The sequence below is a fragment of the Meriones unguiculatus genome, chromosome 16 (assembly GCF_030254825.1).
Source record: "Meriones unguiculatus strain TT.TT164.6M chromosome 16, Bangor_MerUng_6.1, whole genome shotgun sequence".
NCBI classification, from domain to species: domain Eukaryota; kingdom Metazoa; phylum Chordata; class Mammalia; order Rodentia; family Muridae; genus Meriones; species Meriones unguiculatus.
In genome coordinates, this window is record NC_083363.1 from 61,961,815 (window position 1) to 61,981,210 (window position 19,396).

Here is a 19,396-nt window from a genome sequence, read left to right on the forward strand (position 1 = left end):
TTTTAATTTTTTTATTAATTACACTTTATTCACTTTGTATTTCAGCTGTAGTCCCCTCCCTCATTCCCTCCCAATCCCACCCTCCCTTCCTCTTCTCCTCCCATACCCCTCTCCCAGTCCACTGATAGGAAGGTCCTCCTCCCCTTCCTTCTGATCCTAGTCTATCAGGTCTCATCAGGACTGTCTGCATTGTCTTTCCCTTTGGCCTGGTAAGGCTGCTTCCCCCTCAGGGGGAGATGATCAAAGATTTAGCCACTGAGTTCATGTCAGAGACAGTCCCTGTTCGCCCTAATAGGTAACGTACTTGGAGACTGAGCTGCCATGGGCCACATGTGTGTAGAGGTTCTATGTTGTCTCCATGCATGGTCCTTGGTTGTAGTATCAGTCTCAGAAAAGACCCCTGGGCCCAGATATTTTGGTTCTGTTGCTCTACTTGTGGAGGCCCTGTCTCCTGCAGGTCTTTCTATCTCCCCCTTCTTTTATAACATTCCCTGCACTCTGCCCAAAGTTTGGCTGTGGGTCTCAGCATCTACTTTGATACCCTGCTGGGTAGAGTCTTTCAGAGGCCCTCTGTGGTAGGCTCCAGGCCTTCCTTGCTAACGTGTACCTCACGTTGCTGTGTTCTGTATATTCTCTAACAGCTGCATTCCACATCTACAAATAAAAACTGAGGCTAAATGGCTTATTGCTTCTTGAAGAACCTGGTTAAGGGAAACATTTTACTTTAATAACTCAGTCGTGGTGAGAAGAGAAAGATGTTGAGCATGACAATTGGTCTCTCTTTTTTTAGTTGACCCAAGGAGAAACAAAGAACACACCTTTTCTTGCTCCAACAACTTGGTTTTATCCCTGTCACAACTGAGTGAGCTTGGTTAATTCATGTAAGCAGTCGGATGCTAATAATGATACCAAATAACGTAGTCCTGAGTTCTGTCCGGACTCCTGATGGGGTTCTGCCCGGACTCCTGATGGGGTTCTGCCCGGACTCCTGATGGGGTTCTGCCAATAAGAATCAAGAGTAGCAAGAGCAGCTCAGGGTCAACCTCCCAGCCAACAAAAGGCTTGGTGTTTCTGCCTCACAGACTGTCACCACTGCCCACGAGCCGACAAAGCCTTGGACAGAGAAGTTCTAGAACACCTCTATAAGGTGCGATGGGGGACGGCTCATGCCGCGTTCTTAGCTAGCAGCACCTCCACGCGTGGCTTTCTGCCCCTGGCTGAGTGCGATTTGGTAGCTAGCCTTTCCAGCCAGCCTGCTTGGGTTCTAATAGTCTCAGCATTGTGTTGTGTGCACCCCTGTCTGGACGTCCAGGTCATCATTTGTGCAGTGATGGGGACACTGTGGCATTGGTCGACGCTGGGAATGAAGAGCAGATATGGGTGAGTTGCCCACTGCTGCGTAAGGCAAAAGAGAGATTCTGTGCAGAGATCCCAGTTCTTCTTCTACTGGTGCTGGTCTGGGGGTGGTCCTGCAATCCTTCCCTTGTGTGAAGGCATCCAATGAAACCCCATGATAGTCATGACACTGGGGTGCAGTAAAAGCAAACTTGACCATTAATATTTGCTTTATGTGAAGCCCCCAAAAGATGAAGGCTTCTTTGAAAAAGCTCGGTTATTGTCACCCCAGCTGAGAGTCGTTAACTGAATCCAAGGTGCTGGACTCTGCTTCGGCCTGGGCAGTGTCTCCATTACAGGGAGTTTCTGAGCACCCACCAAGTGTAAAGGCCTCCTGCAAGGCTCGTTCTCCTCCCCCACCCTCCCACCATTGCTCTGTGTGAAACTCGCCACACTGCAAACCCTGGCCATGCTCCCACTGGCCAGTGTCGGCCAGAGGTCATGTCAGGAGGTAGCTGAAGCCAGCCTGGTGTGTGTGTGTGTGTGTGTGTGTGTGTGTGTGTGTGTGTTTCCTTTGGAACTGGAAGTTATGACATTGAGGAGATAAACAGCCTTGTTTGTCAGCAGGAACAGCCCTGCAAACACGGGGAGGGGGTTGTGATTTAATCAATTCTCCTGAAATTGATCATAAACGTTGTCCTTATGGTTAAATATTTATGTGGTAAGTTTAGGAATTCTTAGTAAGTGACACAGCAGCCTTTTGGAACAAGTCATGGATTTTGGCTAAAACTCAGTTTTCATGGTGGGTGGGGTTGGAGATGACAAGACGCCTGCCTATTTAAAATGAAAGCGGGAGCATGTCCACATGGGTCGTCTACAGAATCGGGCAAAGGACCTTCAGGGGCTGGAAACAGTCTCACTGTCCTGTGCTTTTTCTCTCCAGCCCTTCACTTGGGGTAAGAATCAATAAGTACTTGAAGTCCATAAAAGAAAAAGTACCCGCAATTCAAAGAAATGTGCTAAGATTTTCTTATTTATTTCCACCTGTGGGATTTCTGTATCCCTCCCCTGAGGGTTGAAGGAAAAAGCTACAATAATTGATTCTTTCTTTTAAAGGGGGGTTATTTGCTGTTCTCAGACCTTGGCAAACTTCTTTGGCTCTGGAGAACAAGCCTCAGCAGCGACGGTTCTTTGAAAGTTGGCGGAGCAGTCTTGGGTGTCCTCTTGGCTGACGTTTTAGTTCAAAGTTTTCCTTCCTTAGTTCTACCGTGGTGGCGATCTGCATGTGTTGGAGTGTGAAACAACAGAAGGAGTGTGTGTGTGCTGCCCTCGTCTGCTACATGGCTGTGGTTTTGCATGACACCGTGTTTTCCAGCATCTACTCGATGTTATGGTTCTAATTTTTTCAAATGTGAAAACTTATTTTCTTTCCCCTTAATTTAGCTTCTTTGGAAAATTCTCAATCGACTGGTAAGATATAATTGTGAAAAAAATCTAGCCATTGTGAGGACTGCCGTGTGGGTCCAGTTCAGTGGGGATGAATGCAGCCCTGTATACCTGAAACCCATTACCATGAAGATGTGAACTGAGTACAGACGTGTCGATTGTCCTTCATGGTCTTCAGTGAGTAAAAATCTGGACAAGATGAGTATTTTACCTCTGGTTCTACATGGTTTATTTTCCAATAGCTACATCGGTTTCTCTTCTGGACCTTAAGTCAGACAACACTCAGCCCCCTAGTGCACACTTCGTTTCCACCCCGTGTCACTGATCCGTCACAGAGACCTCAGCAATCAACTGATCAACGGAGAATGGGGCTCTGGGCTCTGGCTATCCTGACAGTTCCCATGTGCTTCATGGTAACAAAGGGCAGTAAGTATTGATTCTCAGAGCCGTGGTATGTTTTTTTAACTTACGTAGTTCTGGGAATATTTTGCCCCATTTAAGCTGCTTGCTGCCAGTTGTTTGGGGCTGAATTGTTTGCTAGGAAGTTATTTCCTCTTCATTCATCTTTACGGTAAATTTCTCAGAAGGAATTCCCTAGAGTGAGCAGGTTGTGTGTTTTGAGTGATAGTAATCAAGCTGCAGCACTGTCCCTGCATGGGGGAGATGTTACAAGCATTATTGACTGACAATGTGTTTAGGCAAATATAGATACTTTTCCCTAGAAGCTAAGGGAGACATTAGCTCAAGTTGATTATTTATTCTGTTACACCACGCGGCACATTTAGTAAAGGCTTCAATTGTTGGCGTATTCTTTCTCAAACCATTACAAGCTATGATCCATTTAAAAAAATCGAACCCTGAACAGCAACAGGAAGTTATGTAAAAGAACTGTGGTCTTCCCTCACAGTCAGCTCAGGATCACACTCACACTTTTTATCTGCAGGCAAACTGTCCTGGGGCCTCGAAGGTGAGGCTTTAATTGTGAGCTGCCCCCAGAGGAGAGGCTCCCCCGTGGAATGGCACTACTCAGATACAAACGAACGTATTCCTACTCAAAGAAGAAGTCGGATCTTTGTCTCAAAAGACCGTCTGAACTTTCTCCCAGCCAGAGTGGGTGACTCTGGGGTTTACTCTTGCATTATCAGAAGAAGGTACGCTCAGGAAACCATCACAAACCTCGTGCCTGCTCTTCTTCCTATCCCTGTCTTCTCTGCTCTACCCTCAGTGGAATGGCTAGATTTATAAAGTGGTCTGAACAAGAAAGTGCAGCTGAGAAGACCAGCTGCCTGAGAGGTGATGGGCTATTGAATATATAACTGGCAGCCTGATTAGGAAAACACACAACCTTTCTGCTGACCCACAGAACAGTGAGGGACCGCTCACTGCTGTCTGGGAGTAAGATCGAACTAGTATACCAAAAGGAAGCCCAGACATTTAGCGCCACAAAGGTCTGTGTTGAAGGTGTAAATGTCAGACAAAGAGGAAGATGGCAGAGGCATGGGGTCTGTGTCTGCAAATCTCTCGGTCTGAGCTGCAGTTGCCACGGGTCCAGATTTCACACCATCTCTGGTGCCCACAGTGTCAGATAAGCCGCGGTACTGTTTGGTGCTAGGGTTGGTGACCACAGTTTCCAGCCCTTGCCCTTCTCCTAGTTAGGTGTGTGGTGACACCAAGCGACTTGTCTGTGTCTTGGTGCCTCCCCTGTAAAGTTCCTGCAGTGGCATCATTACGATCCCAGACACATCACCGTGAGAGTAAATGTCGTAATCCATGAAGAGCTCTCGACCAACCCTAATGCACACTTGAGTTAGGGTCCCAGCATTGCAGGAGCGGAGATGTGTGAGGCCATTTTCGGAGCTCTGCTTCATCTCAAGGGTGAAGAAATCTTTAAGTCTTGAGATGTTAATGATTATTTCACACTTAGAAAAGAACCATCATGCACCCTTTTTTTGCAAAAGCAACATTGTGCGAGGGATAGAGTTGGATTAGGCGATCTCGTGGTCATAGCATCTCTCCTCAAGCGCATGGCTTCTTTTAACAGTCCCAACATGAATATGACTGGATACGTGAATGTCACCATATATGAACAGCCGCCGGGCTGCAGCCTTCCCGACTATATGATGTACTCGACAGTCCATGGGTCAGTAAGGAATTCCAAGATAACCTGCCCAACGACGGAGCTCTATAACCTGACAGCACCCGTGCAGTGGTTTAAGGTAAAGGGTTGAAATTCGGGGAGTGACTGGCGAAACGTGCAGGGCTGTAGCTGAAAGTGGGGGAAGTCAGGGGAAGAGAAATGGGTGTCTTTGTTGCTGCTGCAGAACTGCAAAGCTCTCCGAGAGCCCAGGTTCAGGGCGCACCTGTCATACTTGTTCATCGATGACGTGAGGAGTGATGACGAAGGTGACTACACGTGCAAATTCACACACACAGAGAACGGAACCCGCTACAATGTGTCCGCAACGAGGTCCTTCACAGTGGAAGGTTAGCTTGCATTTCCTCCTGCTTCCTCTTAATTTCTGCATACTCTACCACAGAAGGAAGCTGCTGATGCAGCAGAAGGTTTAAGAATTCCAAGGAGAAATATTGTGTTATTGAACCAAAGCCATCACCATTCTTGGTTTCTTTGGGGTTTTTTTTTTTTTTTTTTTTGAGGATTAATTTCAAGGACAGCCCAGTCTGAATATATATAATTTATTCACTTTATATCCCAATTGCAGCCCCTCCCTCATCTCTTCCCAGTCCCATCCTTCCTTCTTCTTTCCCCCTATCTCCCACCCCTAGTCCACAGAAAGGGAGCCCTCCTCCTCTCCGGTCTGACCCCAGCCTATCAGGTCCCATCAGGACTGCCTGCATCCTCTTCCTCTGTGGCCTGGCAAGGCTGTCGCACCCACCTGGGGAAATGCTCAAAGGTCAGGGTTTTGACTGATGTCCAGAGTGTTGGTATAGCTCAGTTTCATATCTCCTCTCTTTCATATATTCTCTCAGTCCCTTAAACTTCACCTCATTTCCAGATCACCTGTGGTAACCAATCCCTCCATAAGCAGGTGTACTGCTTCTGAGGGAATCATGACAAGGACAAAGTGAGCACATTTAGCAAAGAAACAACCCCTGACCGTATGTAGCTGCTGGAGCCCGTAGATGCAGAAGCCACAGATAAAGAGACCCGAGTGTGGCGGGGCACAGCGGCCTTCATGAGACCGCTGAGTGGTTTCCAGCCCTGGTTTACAGTGCTTGACGTCATCAGTGTCTTCGAAGCAGGTCATCTCTTTAGAAAAGGACTTTTTCAGATAGGATGTCAATATTGCAGAGTCTACGATTTCAATATTCATGAGTCTTTTGACACCCTCTTCTCTGTACTTTCATGCTTATTCTACAGAATCATGGTTTCAAATAATTGTTATCTCACACACTTAGTGAGTTAGAACCGTATTTGTCTTAATGTGTGAGAAAAAATAGAAGATATCAAAAAGTATCATAGTAATTATAGAAAACAGTTGTTTGTGTGTGTGTGCATTGCCAAAGGTTATTTTTTAAAAAGATGACACAATGCTGTGAAATAAAATTGAAATACGAAAAGACTAGCATTATATTGATGACCAACCAACACTTAATACTTATATGCTATATTTTTGTTTCTAATTTTAAGAAAAAGGCTTTTCTATGTTTCCAGTAATTACAACCCCGCCAAAGAATGCAACAGTGGATGCAGAAATAGGTGAGAGATTTTAAACAACTCCATGCTGACCTGGAGAAACGTTTCTCAGGATTTTGGATCTGTTTTATTTTACTTTATCGAAAGATCATGTAATTAGCAGAGGAAATGTGGGAATCACGTGAGGTGACGGCACAGTGCAGCCCTGCATCTGAACTGAGCCCTGGAGCTGATGGCCCTCTCACACAGGCATCTGTGGTTGTCAGCGCTCCTCCCGGGGCTGATGCTCTCGCTTTACTTTTGAGGAACATAGGCTCAGAGATGCTCAAAGGCTCACCCAGGGTCACAGATGAGAGCTCGCAAACGAGTGAGAATACAGGTTTATGAATCTCCGTGTCTCTTCTCTTGTGGCCGTCTGTTAGAAGCGGGGTACAATGAAGAGCTCGGCTTGGAAACACCATGACGAGCCATGCCTCTCTCACTGGCTTCTGAAACTAAAGCCACACTCCGGCCTCGGCCTGTCACTCTCTGGCGAGCGGTGTGCTTTGCACTCGTTCCTATGCTGCCTACACTGTTGGTCCCCATTTCTGGGAAGCAAGATCACGTAAAACTTCCTGTGTGTAATCCTTCCTGCCGCCCTCTTCCTTGCTGAAGAGCAGTATCTAACTGTACCATCAGGGCAAGAGCCTTGGCGACAGCCGCTTCCACCTGCACTGTGGCGGCCGCTGCTCTCTCTCCACAGCTTTGCCATACCTACCAGGGCTCTCCGGACTTCAGGCCTCTTACGTGCCTCGCTTTTAGGCAGGCTCCTGGTGGGAGCTTGGGGTTCAGGAAGGGGAGGTTGAATGTGTAACTGAGTCCGAAACCAGCTCTGATGTCTTCACTTTTGGAAGGACACCTGGAGTTGAAGGGCAGGGCGTCAGAGAGCACCCTTTGTGAATGTTTACATCTGGGGCAATACTTAGCCGTGGTAAAGCCATTTCATCTCCAGAGGTAGCTTGTGGCAGAAAGGGGAATTCTGTAGGAAGAGAAAGAGGCAGTGAAAAAGAAGCTCATCTTTCAAATAGCAGCAACTTCTACATGGTTATGTGAGGCTAGAGCAAGCTCTGTGTTCCTTGAGGTGAGAGGGTGGTGGGGCTATGAGGGAAATGGAGACACTGAGGAAATGGGGTGGAGAGCAATGAAGGCATAGGAAGGAGATGAGGAAGGACATGGGCAGAGCTGTAGGGTTGCTGAGTGAAACTAGGTGCTACTTGCAGAATCAATTTTCCTAGTGAATTTCTTCACTTCTCGTCTAGGCAAAGCGGTGAACATCACCTGCTCAGCTTGCTTTGGCAAAGGCCTTCAGTCCTTGGCTGTTGTCCTGTGGCAGATTAACAAAAGGAACATTAATAATTTTAGTGACGCAAGAATTCAAGAAGAGGGAGGGCAAAATCATAGGTATGTCATTTATCATCTATCAGTCATCTATGTATTTATCATGTATTATCTATCATTACCTATTTAATATCTATCCATCATCTATGTACATATTTGTCATTTATTATCTGTCTATCATTATCTATTTATCTAATATCTATCATCTATCTATATCTGTATCTGTTATCTATCTATCTATCTATCATCTATGTATTTATCATTTATTATCTATCTTCCATCTATCTATCTATCTATCTATCTATCTATCTATCTATCTATCTATCTATCTATCATATTTCTCTCTCTCTCTCTCTCTCTCTCTCTCTCTCTCTCTAGTGAGACAAGGTCTTACTTTGTAGCCCTGCCTGGCCCAGAACTCACTGTGTAGAACAGCCTGGCCTCAAATTCACAGATCTCCTCCTCCTTTTTGAATGATGGAATTAGAGGCACAAATCCCCATGCCCAGCTATTTCTATCTTGAAGTTGAAACATTCCTTTCTCCCTCCTCATAGCTGGCACTGACAGGAAAACATTATCATATTGTAACGTGTTGCTCTCTCAGTTCCAGCAATGGCCTGGCTTGTTTAACCTCGGTGTTAAGGATAGCCAGTGTGAGAGACAAGGACTTCTCCCTGGAATATGAGTGTGTGGCCCTGAACTTTCACGGCGGGATAAGGCACTCCATAAGCCTGAGAAGGAAAGAGCCAAGTAAGGATTGTCCCTCAGCTTCAGCCCTGAACTGGCTGAATCAACTGTAAACTTCAGCCATTTTCTCAGAGGACTGTGTAGCAGTTTGTGGGGGATCTATTGTGATCGTGGGACCAGTTGGCGGGTCTCATGAGGACGCTCCTTAAATCTGGTGTCCCCAGAATGTTTCTGCCTTCCTCAAGGACTCTGACTCTGTGTCCCCCTCCTGCTTGTTTTCCCCACACTCCTCCCCCTCTCTCCAGCTTCCTTCACATGCTCTCCCTTCCTCTCCCCTTCCCTTCTCTCGGCTCCTTTTTGCCTGCTACAAAGGATGCTCAGTCATCCTTTGTGCAGGCTACAAAGGACCCTGGTGCTTAGACTGGGTTCAAAGCAGCGACGAACACGTTGCGTTTCTTCGAGTAATCCTGTCATGGAAAATTTAGAAACTTCATTCTGAGCAGTCACTAATTTCCTCACTCGTCTTTGAGTTCACAGGTGTGTTCATCCAGATAGGTAGATGACTGACTTGATCCCGTTTTAAGAGTGGAGAGAACATAGTTTTACCCTTATCCTTCTCTTATGGTCTGACCACTCCCTCAATGGCAATACAAAGAATTGTAAAAAGAATAGTTTATTTCAAACTTGGAGAGGGAGTGGGAGGGAGATGCCGACTCTGAGGCCCCAGCAATATGCGGGGCGCTAGCTTGAGAGACTATACTGAGTAGAAAGACAGGGTGAGGCACTGACTTGACAGTCAGGTTGTGTCTCCACTGGACATGGCACTTGGGGTTTTTCTTGTCTTTGTTTTCACTCTAGAGACCAGTCTGGCTTTGGACTCACAGAGCTCCACCTGCCTTGGCCTGCCAGGTGCTGGGATTAAAGCTAGGGTCACCTCATCCCATCCGGAGCTTCTGGCTTTGGTTTTGATTTTGGCCTCTGACTTGTAAATGTTTTATGTAGCAGAGCCGTGACTCATAGGTGACCAGAGCTGTGACTCATACGCGACTTTCAGTGCTGCTGTGTTCAGCGAGGTCTCAGGCGTCTGCGCCTGGTAACCATGTCACTCAGGATGGCTGTGGACCACAGCACTGTGTCATAGCATGATGGTGCTCCCTGAGCACCCTACCGGAAAGGGGAAGCCACACCCCTACTCTTACCTACCGTGACCTTTGTCTTTAGTCCCCTCCTGTGCTAGAATCTTCTGTCTGGATTTGTGAATATCCTCTAGTCATGTTTGTATTGGAATTTTATTTGTGTCATATGGGATTTTATATTTGTTTTGTCAGTGTGTGATTTTGTACCTTCTAGGTTATTTTTAATTCACCTGTTATTATTCATTGTGTTTATACTGTTGCAACCACTCAGCATATTCAATAAAAACTGTCATTTGTTGTTGAATTATCATAATGAATTCTTTTGTTTATGAAATTCTACTATTTCTTAAATTTCTGTAACAAAAGCTTACAAAGCCTCCCTCTGCACATTCCTAGACACTGTTAGGTACAAATTCTGTGTCTGTGGCAACAGCAGTGCACACATATTCGTGCTTTCATGTTCAGGCTAGATCCAATTCCCTTCCTCAGAATTTCCCATCTATCCTCTCACCGGCACACCCACACTGTCCGCTAATTTCACTTACAAGTGAGGAAGCGAGGCAGGGTGAGCTAAGGGCTTGCCAAGAGCCGTGATCCTAGACCCAGGATACGACACAGATGACAGCTTCCTGTGTATAAACAATGACATTTGTGTCATTTTTGTCTAGTCGTTGATGTGAAAAATCACTTATGTTTCACAAAACCATGAGCAATTAGGAAGATGCTGAACATCAGCTTTCTGGGGACATCTTGATCCAGGTCTGGCCTCACAGGAACTTCACCACAGCAGTTCCTCTAAGTATGCCATCTACACCCTCTACACCGCCTATACCGTCCTAGCCCACAAACAGCTGGATGTGTAGACAAGGCTTCTGAGTGAGTTCCTAGGGAAGTTCTTACTTAAACCTAAGGAAGTGAAGACAGCAAGTGCTGGCCATCGGAGAGCTCTTTCTTCTTCTCTGGGGCACCAGATTTTTCTCCAGTTCCTTCTCCTTGGTTCACAGAGATGGTGAACTATCAAGGAATGTAGAGGAACTTGTCACTAGCAGAGATTTTCATGCCAGGTCTTGGAGGTCCTAGACCAAGTCCTATAGGAGGACTTCATGTAAGTCCCCCAACGCGTGGGACTTACAAATAGGCTGGAAAGTCTCCTCATGGTCACGTGTAAGCAGCACCACTTCCAATAAGTCTATGAGGACCATAAACTTAAAACTGCCGAGAGCACTGTAAGTGGTGGCGGTTCCCGTGTTCAACCTGTAGATGTGGCTTACAAGTGCCTGAAGTTGGAAGCCATGATGCTTGTGTGCTTTGTGAAATAAGAAATGTGGGACTAAGCTCAGAGATAGCTGAACAGCAGCAGGCACCAGCAGCAGGCACCAGCACTAAGAACTCAGCAATTTGACTTCTCCAGCACACATATTCAGTGGCCTGCAATGGGGGTCTTTTCTATGCCTTCCCCCTCAGATGCAATAAACCTCCTGACCTACTGACTAATGCTCACTAGTATCGACAACAAAGTCTGACCTTGCCAATCCCACCCTTCTTATTTCATGGGTTCCAAGCCTTATCTTCTCCCCAAATACTCACCCTATTGTATTCGTTGAACATTCCAACCCATCCAATAAAAACAAGCCTTCCAGGACCATCACATTAATCCTCTTTCACACCCTCCCAGCGTGAGGACATACCACGCACAGCCCTGGCCACATCTTCCTCCTACTCCCCAGATGGAGTTAACACAGTTCTTAGAACACACCTGCACCTCTGCACATGGCCACAGCATCCGCTCTGCACGGGAGGCGTTGCCTTTTCTGGCTCTTCCTGCGTCCCCCTCATCCTCTGGTGATGCTGTCTATAGGAAGCCTCCCTTGCATAAGCATAGAGCCATCTCCATCCAAGATGCCTCTGCCAGCTCAAGTCCCTTTCACCTCCTGTCCAGTTGGGTTCACATGTGTCTGTATGTCTCCTGCACCTTTAGCAACATTCTGTGCTACCAAGTCTCAAGACTTGTACAGAATAGGGGCCAATCAAATTTATTTGTTCATTTTGAGAATTGATGTTGGTCTATTGGGTGAGCGTAGCTGTGGTTTCTGGGGATGTCAGCATCCGTGCGACCATCCATTCTGCCTTATTTCGCTGGCGTTAACAATAGTTTTTCTTCTCCCCATCTCCTCATAGTTGACCACCAAAGCACCTACTACATAGTTGCTGGATGCAGTGTGTTGCTAATGCTTGTCAATGTCTTGGTGATATTCTTAAAAGTGTTCTGGATTGAGGCTGTGCTCTTCTGGAGAGACATGGTGACACCGTACAAAACTCAGAATGGTGAGTGTCCTCTTCAGGGTTCCTTTCACGAGAAGTCCCGGTGACTGCTGGCTATTTGTCTACTGATGTCATGCTGCTGAACCAGATTTCCATTTTCTATGCAAACTCATCATGGGGATTTTGGCGTCTGTGCGGTTGGCTTTCCATGCTGCTGCCATTCCCTGTGCTCTGGCCCTTCAGACATTCATCACACACGCGCTCCTTGGTGGGGCTGCTGTTCCTAGCTGGTCCCCGTAACAGGCTGGGCCTGAGGCCCACAGGGTTTCAATGTCTTGGAAGATGTGCTTTGATCCAACTTTACAAAAGGGCAGCAATACAATCCTGCTCTCCTGCTCTGAGCAGCTGAAGGAGGGTATGGAACACGTGCTAATTTTCCCCGAATCCTTGTTCCTGAGAACACACGTGCACAAACTTTACACATGGAAGAGGTCTCCGGCGATGGGGGACCTTTGGAGCCTGCACCTGAAAGCAAACAGGCTAGGTATCTGTGTATGAAGCAATCAGTCAGCCGGTGCTGGTTTGACTGGGGGAAATTCAGACTCCTGAAGAAATTCTGCTTCCCTGCTGCTGTGAGCCTTTAGCACACGCACTTTTTCCTAGGGAGTGCTGTGGTTCCTGTTCATCCCTGAGTTTGCTTTCTGGGGTTTTCAGTACCTAAGGTACTGAAGTGTGAAAAGATTAAGGAAGTGCTAAAAGAAACAAATGAGCTTTAAGAGTCTGAGATGGGCGATGGGACATGATTCGTGTGTTTGTTCAGTGTAAGCATGTTGTATATGCTTCCGGGAGTCAGTGACTGTGTTAGTTACAGGTTTACTGTGTGTGTGTGTTAGAGCAACAGTTGTTTCCCTTTGAGATTATGGCCACAAAGTGCTAAAGTGGTGATGCTGTCAATTTTTTATCGACCGTAGTTCCATCTTTATTACTAGTTATGGTTGTTAAACTCTTACTGTGCCATCCTTCTAAACTAGTCCTGTGTGTGTATGAGTGTGTGTGTGTGTAGGAGACAATGTAGAATCGAGGGCGCGGTCCTATCCCTGGCTTCGGGATTCACTTGGAGGTCTTCTGAAGCTGTGCTGTGTGCCTGACTGAGGAAGGCTGCGGGGTAGAATGTAACGGGCAGGAGGTGTGGAAGGCGCCTCCATGATGACGAACATGAAGAGCTTGTAGACAAAGCTGAAGTGTTCAGACTCTGTCACTCAGGCTAAGAGGTCAACCAACCAACCAACCTTCGGTTTCCTGGTCACATTTCATAGCTGTGGGCTGTCGGTATCGCTTGATTTTGGAGTGCGTGTGGGGGAGGGCTGAAGGATATTCACTAACAGCCATAAACCCTTGGTACAAACTGTCTCTCAGCAGGCAGATGTGAGGGTTTTGGGGACCGGCAAGTGAAGTGGTACGACCTGATTTCTTCCAGACGGCAAGCTCTATGACGCCTACGTCATCTACCCACGGGTCTTCCAGGGCAGCGCAGCAGGGAGCAGCTCCGTGGACCGCTTTGTTCATCACACGCTGCCCGACGTTCTCGAGAAGAAATGCGGCTACAAGTTGTGCATTTATGGGAGAGACGTGCTGCCCGGACAAGGTGAAGGAGCAGGGAGCGTCTCCAAGAAGACCAGACGGGGAAGTGCCAGGGAATGCGGGCAATGGCATGGAGGAAAGACCACACAGTGTGAAACCGCGAGAAGCCGGGACGTGAGCGGGGGGGGGGGGGGGGGAGGGGCACAGAAACACACTATGTTACAAAATGTCACTCTGAGGTCTAACACATGAGACATAGATTGAAATTTATTTAAAATGTAAAAGACTGTCAGCACAGGGACTGTGCAGTGAGAGTTATATATCTGCATTAGTGTCAGCGTATTTGTTGAGTTATTTTAGTGAGTTCTTACAGCTATCACCCTTCCAACCTTTATTCCACTCTAATTCCACCCCAACACCATGCAGAAGAGAAAAAGGTTAGGGAGGGGTGGGGCCAAGATCTCTTTAGACTACTCCTGCTTATTAGGAGCTTTGGGTTCCTAGGGGCAGGTCCAAATTTTGTCATCAGAATATCCAGCAAACTAGCAAACCAGCAAAACTCAACAGTAAGCAATAGCAGCAGGAGCAGCAGGAGCAGCAGGAGCAGCTGGAGCAGCAGCAGCAGCAGGAGCAACAGCTGCCTCAGGCCTTCTTGGGGCTCTCCCATTTGCACTAATCCAGAGCCCCAACTGTAAGCTATCTGCAGCTGGGAAAGGCCACATCCCTCCTGGACCAGGAGACATTCATAGTCAGCTGCTGTGGGTAAACTGAGGCAGCCCCATGTCTCACACCTGGGAGTAAAACAAAACCGTGTTTGCATAACAAAACTGGGTTTTTAAAAAAAACGCAAAATTCTCACTACACATTAGCATTCTAATTTATCAGGTGAACTATAAACACACATGTCCTATGCTGCATTTTAAATTTTAACACTCTGTTTTGGAGAGTGTAGTGATTTCATGGTATGAGTTGTGATATTATGATTTTCATAACATGAGTTGTAACAGGGATATTAGCTTAGAATATTTACTTTGTATTAAACATAAATGCATTAACAAAAATAATTGATTGTCATCTCAGACTCAAGACCAGAGATTTGCTACTGGTTGATTGACTATTTTGAGACCGAGTCTTTCCTGGTCCCGTCTGGCCTGGAACGCACCAGGTGGGGCAGGCTGGCTTTAACACACGGTGAAATGACAGCCGGCACCAGCATGCTTGACTAAAACCAGAGACATTCCTAACTTAGACCTATTTTGTGTGTGCTATACATGCGTCTGACAGTCAGAGTTCTCTTTTTCTATCACGTGGCTCTTGGGGATGCAGTCCAGGCCCCCAGGCCTGGTGGCAGCAGCTTCGCCTTGCTGGCCCATGGCCAGCTTTCAGACCATTCCTTGAGAGCTGCTCATCACATACTTGTGCTTCTCAGCCCCCGGTTGTCCTAACAGCAGTGTGAGACGGCTCACCCCAAGCCACCCTTCTCCTGACGTTCCTCAGTTGCTGCAGGTGAGGTTCTGCCTTCCGCAGTGGCCTATCTAGTTGGCCTTGCTTCTGTTCAGCCTTTTTAGGTAGCCGAATCGCTAAGGCCTCATGGGGGAAGCTTGCCTGTGGTTTCTTAGAGACAGGCTCTCCTAGCAGCCGGGCTGGTCCTCTGGCTCCACAGTCTCTCCACCCTCTCTTCCTAGGTGGCCCCGAGCCTCAGGTGGAGGAATTGGCCGAGTAGACTACCGGCTGTGGCTTGCCACCCACACTTGCTTGCTCTCTGTGTTCTGACCAGTTGTGGTTTTCTGTAAGCGTCTCCACCCGTGTTTCTGCCCTCCGTGGGTTCGGTAGAGTTGGCCTAGGGAGGGGGTGGGAGGGGTTGGAGTCTTGAGAGCTGGGAAGTGGGGAGAAGGTCATGATCCTTTGCAGTTGGGCAGGGCTATCCCTGAAAAGTCTTAATCTCTCCAGGAGACCTAATGGAAAACAAAAAAAAAAAAAAAAAAAAAAAAAAAGATTTTGATTCTGATATCCAGAGAGCCTACAGCAAAGGTATTTGAAATACCTGAGGAAAGTCCTACTGATTTTCCTCACGTTGATGAGACAGTTTGCAAATGTGTATTCTCAGGGGAGTGGAGCAGCGGCTTCTGTTTCTTGGTATTCTCAGTTCATCTTGTACTTTTGACAGTTTTATCACAACTTCAGCCATGTAAGCACTTTTTGCACTTTTTTTTTCTGCCCTCCATACAGTTAGGACAACAGGTTTTTTTTTTTTTTTTTTATTTCACTTTCCCTGTCAACTCTCCCTCCCCCCCCCTCTCTTTATTCCTCAGAAGTCAGCAAGGGTTTCGAATGAGAATGGGGACAGAATATACTCAGATTTGCTTTAACTTTTTTTTTAAAGATTTGTTTGTTTTACATGTGCCTGCTCTATCTGCATGTGCACCTGCATGACAGCAGAGGGCATCAGATCCCAGTATAGATGGTTGTGAGCCAGGGTGTGGGTGCTGGGAATTGAACTCAGGACCTCTGGAAGAGTAGACAGTGCTCTTAACCTCTGAGCCGTCTCTCCAGCCCAGATTTGCTTTAACTTTTTAAGTTGGCGTTTCTACCTGAGAGGGATTTATGTACCAGGCGACAGGCATGGGCAGGGGCAATCTGGTTTTCTCAAGTCTCTGCTCAATGCTGACACTGTGGTAAAAGGCCTGAAGACGCACACTAGAGAGGTACACTCTTAATCTTCCTGGGCCCCTCCCTGTTTCCGCAGCTCTACCACTGTCTGCTGCAGGGTTAGAGAATAGCAGGCAAGGGTCACAAGAGTCTTTCTGTGTCTCAAATCTGTTCAGGGGTCTGTAGGATCTCCGTTTGTCTATGGGGATGTTCCTAGCTGCCAGACCTCCATCTCTCCTTCCCCCGTTCTTCCAGCTCATGTCTACTAACACTTGCATATCAGCCACACTCATTTGCTTGGATGCTGTCCGGGAATCGGGCTTGAATCCTCTCTGTCAGGTGGTGGTGCTCCCTTCGGGATGGTTCCCACCTTCCTCCCTCAAAGCATGAACTCTGGTCTTCCTGCACCGGCTAACATCAAAGCTGCCAACAGAAAGGCTCTAGCCTTAGGGAAGCTTGGTATCTGGCCTGTGCACTGTGCTTGTGCTCTGGCTGGCTGACCTCCACCTCTCCCGAAGTCCCTCCGCACTCCCTTCCACCCAGGAAGGAAGGCCTCAGGGAACACGCGGCCCCGCCTGACCCCGCTTCTCATGGCTTTCTCGTTCTGGCTGGTCAGAATCTTCCACTGCTCTCTTGGGAGATCTTGATTTGCCCGAGGCTTCTTATCTTTCATGTGCTTTTACCCTCCGCAGTGAGCTCTGGGGGGACACAGATTTTTATTCTGAGTCCACTCAGAGCTGACTGTATCATCTTGGCCTGGGCAAAGGCACAAAGGCCGACTTGGAATGGAGATCTGACTTTTCTCAGGGTTTTCTTTTAAAGCATGGGTCAAATCGGCCCTCCAAACAGAGATCACTGTGGGTATGTGAAGTGGCCCGGGACCTCTCCAGTAACATGCGTCAGTTGAGAGGATCAAGGTTTGCCGAGTGTGCACGCTTCGGTGTATGAGTTAAAATGTTAACCCTTTAAACATGCCGGTGGCCAGATTGCAGCAATAAGAGGCTTTTATTTTAATGTCCGGAACAGCCAGGATTCCAACACTGAACTCTCGCCCACAGACGCAGCCACGGCCGTGGAAAGCAGCGTCCGGAAGAGCAGGCGGCACGTGTTCGTCCTGGCGCCTCTCATGATGCACAGCAGGGAGTTTGCCTACGAGCAGGAGGTTGCGCTGCACAGTGCCCTTATCCGGAACGAGTCCAAGGCCATCCTGATTGAGGTGGAGCCTCCGGGCGAGGAGAGCCGCCTGCAGGTGGAGGGCCTCCAGAGTTCTCTCCAGCACCTCGTGAAGACGCAGGGCACCATCAAGTGGCGGGAGGACCACGTGGCCGACAAGCAGTCTCTGAGCTCCAAATTCTGGAAGCACGTGAGGTACCAAATGCCAGTGCCGAGCAGGCCCCCCAAGACGGCAGCTGTCGGGGCGCCTTTGGCTGGCAAGGCGTTGGACCTGAGACGCTTCTAATCGCCGGAACTGGGTGTGTCCCAGCGGCAGATGTGGGAGGGTGGAAGGGCGAAGGCTTGAGATGCTAAGCTCCCGCTTACAAGGCGCCCTGTTCTGTCCTCCAGAGGCCAAACACCAGTGCAAAGCACATTCCCAGCGTGCCAGATCCCTTTCTTCTTTTCATCGGGACTTCACGCAGTTCTGCCATGTCAATATTGCCAAGTTCGTTAGAATAAGCTATAGAAATTGCCATTACAATCAAGCTTTCTTTGGTTCTAAATGTCTTTATATTTTTTTATTATCCTTAGCAATATCTTCTCACTATAGAAGTAATAAAGGTATATTAGAAAACATGAAGTATAAAATAAAATACAATAAAATATACAAATAATACAAATGAAAGAAAATATAATAAAAACCACAACCCTGTCATCCTAAGGTTAATTTTGGTAAGTTATAATTACAACTTATCTGTGTAATTTGTAGACTGTACTGTATGTACTTTGCATTTTCCCTTTTTCCCGCCTGGAAATCTGCGGCCTGTCACAGATTCAACTTTTACAGATGTTCAGAATGTCCCACCTCAGCGTGTGCTGCCGACTGCAGCTGAAGCAAGTCTGCCTTGCCAGCACATCTACCTACGGCAGAACTGTGTCTGTCGCTGTGGGACAACTTACTTTTTGTGATACTTCTATGTCTGGAGAGTGTGGACAGAACAGACCTAATCTGTAGCCAAAGGCCCCCTAAACAGCCATCTTCGGGAGAGCACACAAACTTTGGGGTCACAGGTACCCAGGGAATGGGTCCAGAGCTGCGGCAAATGTCTTCCTGGTGCCTCGAGCTTTGAGTTTTGCTGACAGATGTGAGTCTGGCCTCCATTGACAGGATTCCAGACTGACATGACAATGAAAGCAGAGACTCTAGAAAGGGGAGCAATCTTGAACTCACGGTCAACATACACTTCAGAGCTCTGGCTGCAGAGGGCTCCTATCTAGATTCACGTGAAAAGGGCCTAGAGTAGCCCACCTTTCAAGGGACTGGGTGCTCTGTCTGTGAGTCAGATGGCCAGGTGAACGTTTGCTGAAGTTCAGTTTAAAGGCTGAGGTTTAGCTGGAGATGATTTGGAATTGAAATTTGCCTGTGTATCTATGCTGTAGCTGGGTGGTTTGTTAATCCACCTGGCCCTCTGAAGATTGCTCTAACAGCATCTGCTTTTACTGCATTGCCGAAAGCATGCTGTGTATATAACTGACTGTACCCCAGGACGTGGAGTCGGGAAGCAATGCTTGCTTCGGGCAGCTAGCCCTGGGATGGTCAGTTCCCCAATGTCCTCAAACAGTAGTTCCTCTTAGGTCGAATGAAACATAATGCCATGCTGGATTCTTTTGCTAACAGAAAATGGAAGTACTTGGATTTCAGAAAGAATTCAATAAATACTCATATTTGTAATGTGAAAGTCATTGTGAGCCATGTGAATCTGTTCATTCATTCTGTGATTCATCTTAATGAAGACTGCTAAAAATAAAATTCTCTCCTCTTTCATCCCTGGGAATAGATGCTTCAGTATTCCTGTTGCTCCACCTACCTAAAATTTCCTAAGAAAATTACTATCTGTTTCATTTCAGGATTATTCTGGCAATTCTAAACTTTTTGCATTTTCATATATATTTTGTTTCATCCTGTTATACTTGGCTTCCTTATCAGATTTCCTACCTCAGTTCTAGCACTAATGCAGAAATCTATAATTGAGCTGGGTGGTGGTCAGTGGCACGAGCCTTTGATTCCAGCACTGGGGAGACAGACGCAGGTAGATCTCTGTGAGTTCAAGGC

At 47.2% G+C, this 19,396-nt stretch overlaps 1 protein-coding gene across 4 annotated transcripts in view; it reads left to right on the plus strand.

The window, feature by feature from the left end:
- Positions 1 to 19,022, plus strand: part of Il1rl1 (interleukin 1 receptor like 1) — a 48,838-nt gene extending 29,816 nt beyond the window's left edge. For 3 of the 4 annotated variants that reach the window (XM_060369959.1, XM_060369960.1, XM_021661972.2), the window contains exons 2-11: positions 3,024 to 3,207; positions 3,725 to 3,932; positions 4,823 to 4,997; positions 5,103 to 5,265; positions 6,431 to 6,499; positions 7,735 to 7,876; positions 8,418 to 8,563; positions 11,815 to 11,961; positions 13,376 to 13,543; positions 17,187 to 19,022. In XM_060369959.1, coding sequence (XP_060225942.1) covers positions 3,147 to 3,207; positions 3,725 to 3,932; positions 4,823 to 4,997; positions 5,103 to 5,265; positions 6,431 to 6,499; positions 7,735 to 7,876; positions 8,418 to 8,563; positions 11,815 to 11,961; positions 13,376 to 13,543; positions 17,187 to 17,587 — 1,680 coding nt within the window. In that variant the 5' untranslated portion in view covers positions 3,024 to 3,146 and the 3' untranslated portion in view covers positions 17,588 to 19,022. Of the gene's footprint in view, positions 1 to 2,190; positions 2,292 to 3,023; positions 3,208 to 3,724; positions 3,933 to 4,822; positions 4,998 to 5,102; positions 5,266 to 6,430; positions 6,500 to 7,734; positions 7,877 to 8,417; positions 8,564 to 11,814; positions 11,962 to 13,375; positions 13,544 to 17,186 lie in introns of those variants that run through there. The other variant, XM_021661970.2, reaches the window with a different exon arrangement.
- Positions 19,023 to 19,396: the final 374 nt, after the last annotated feature.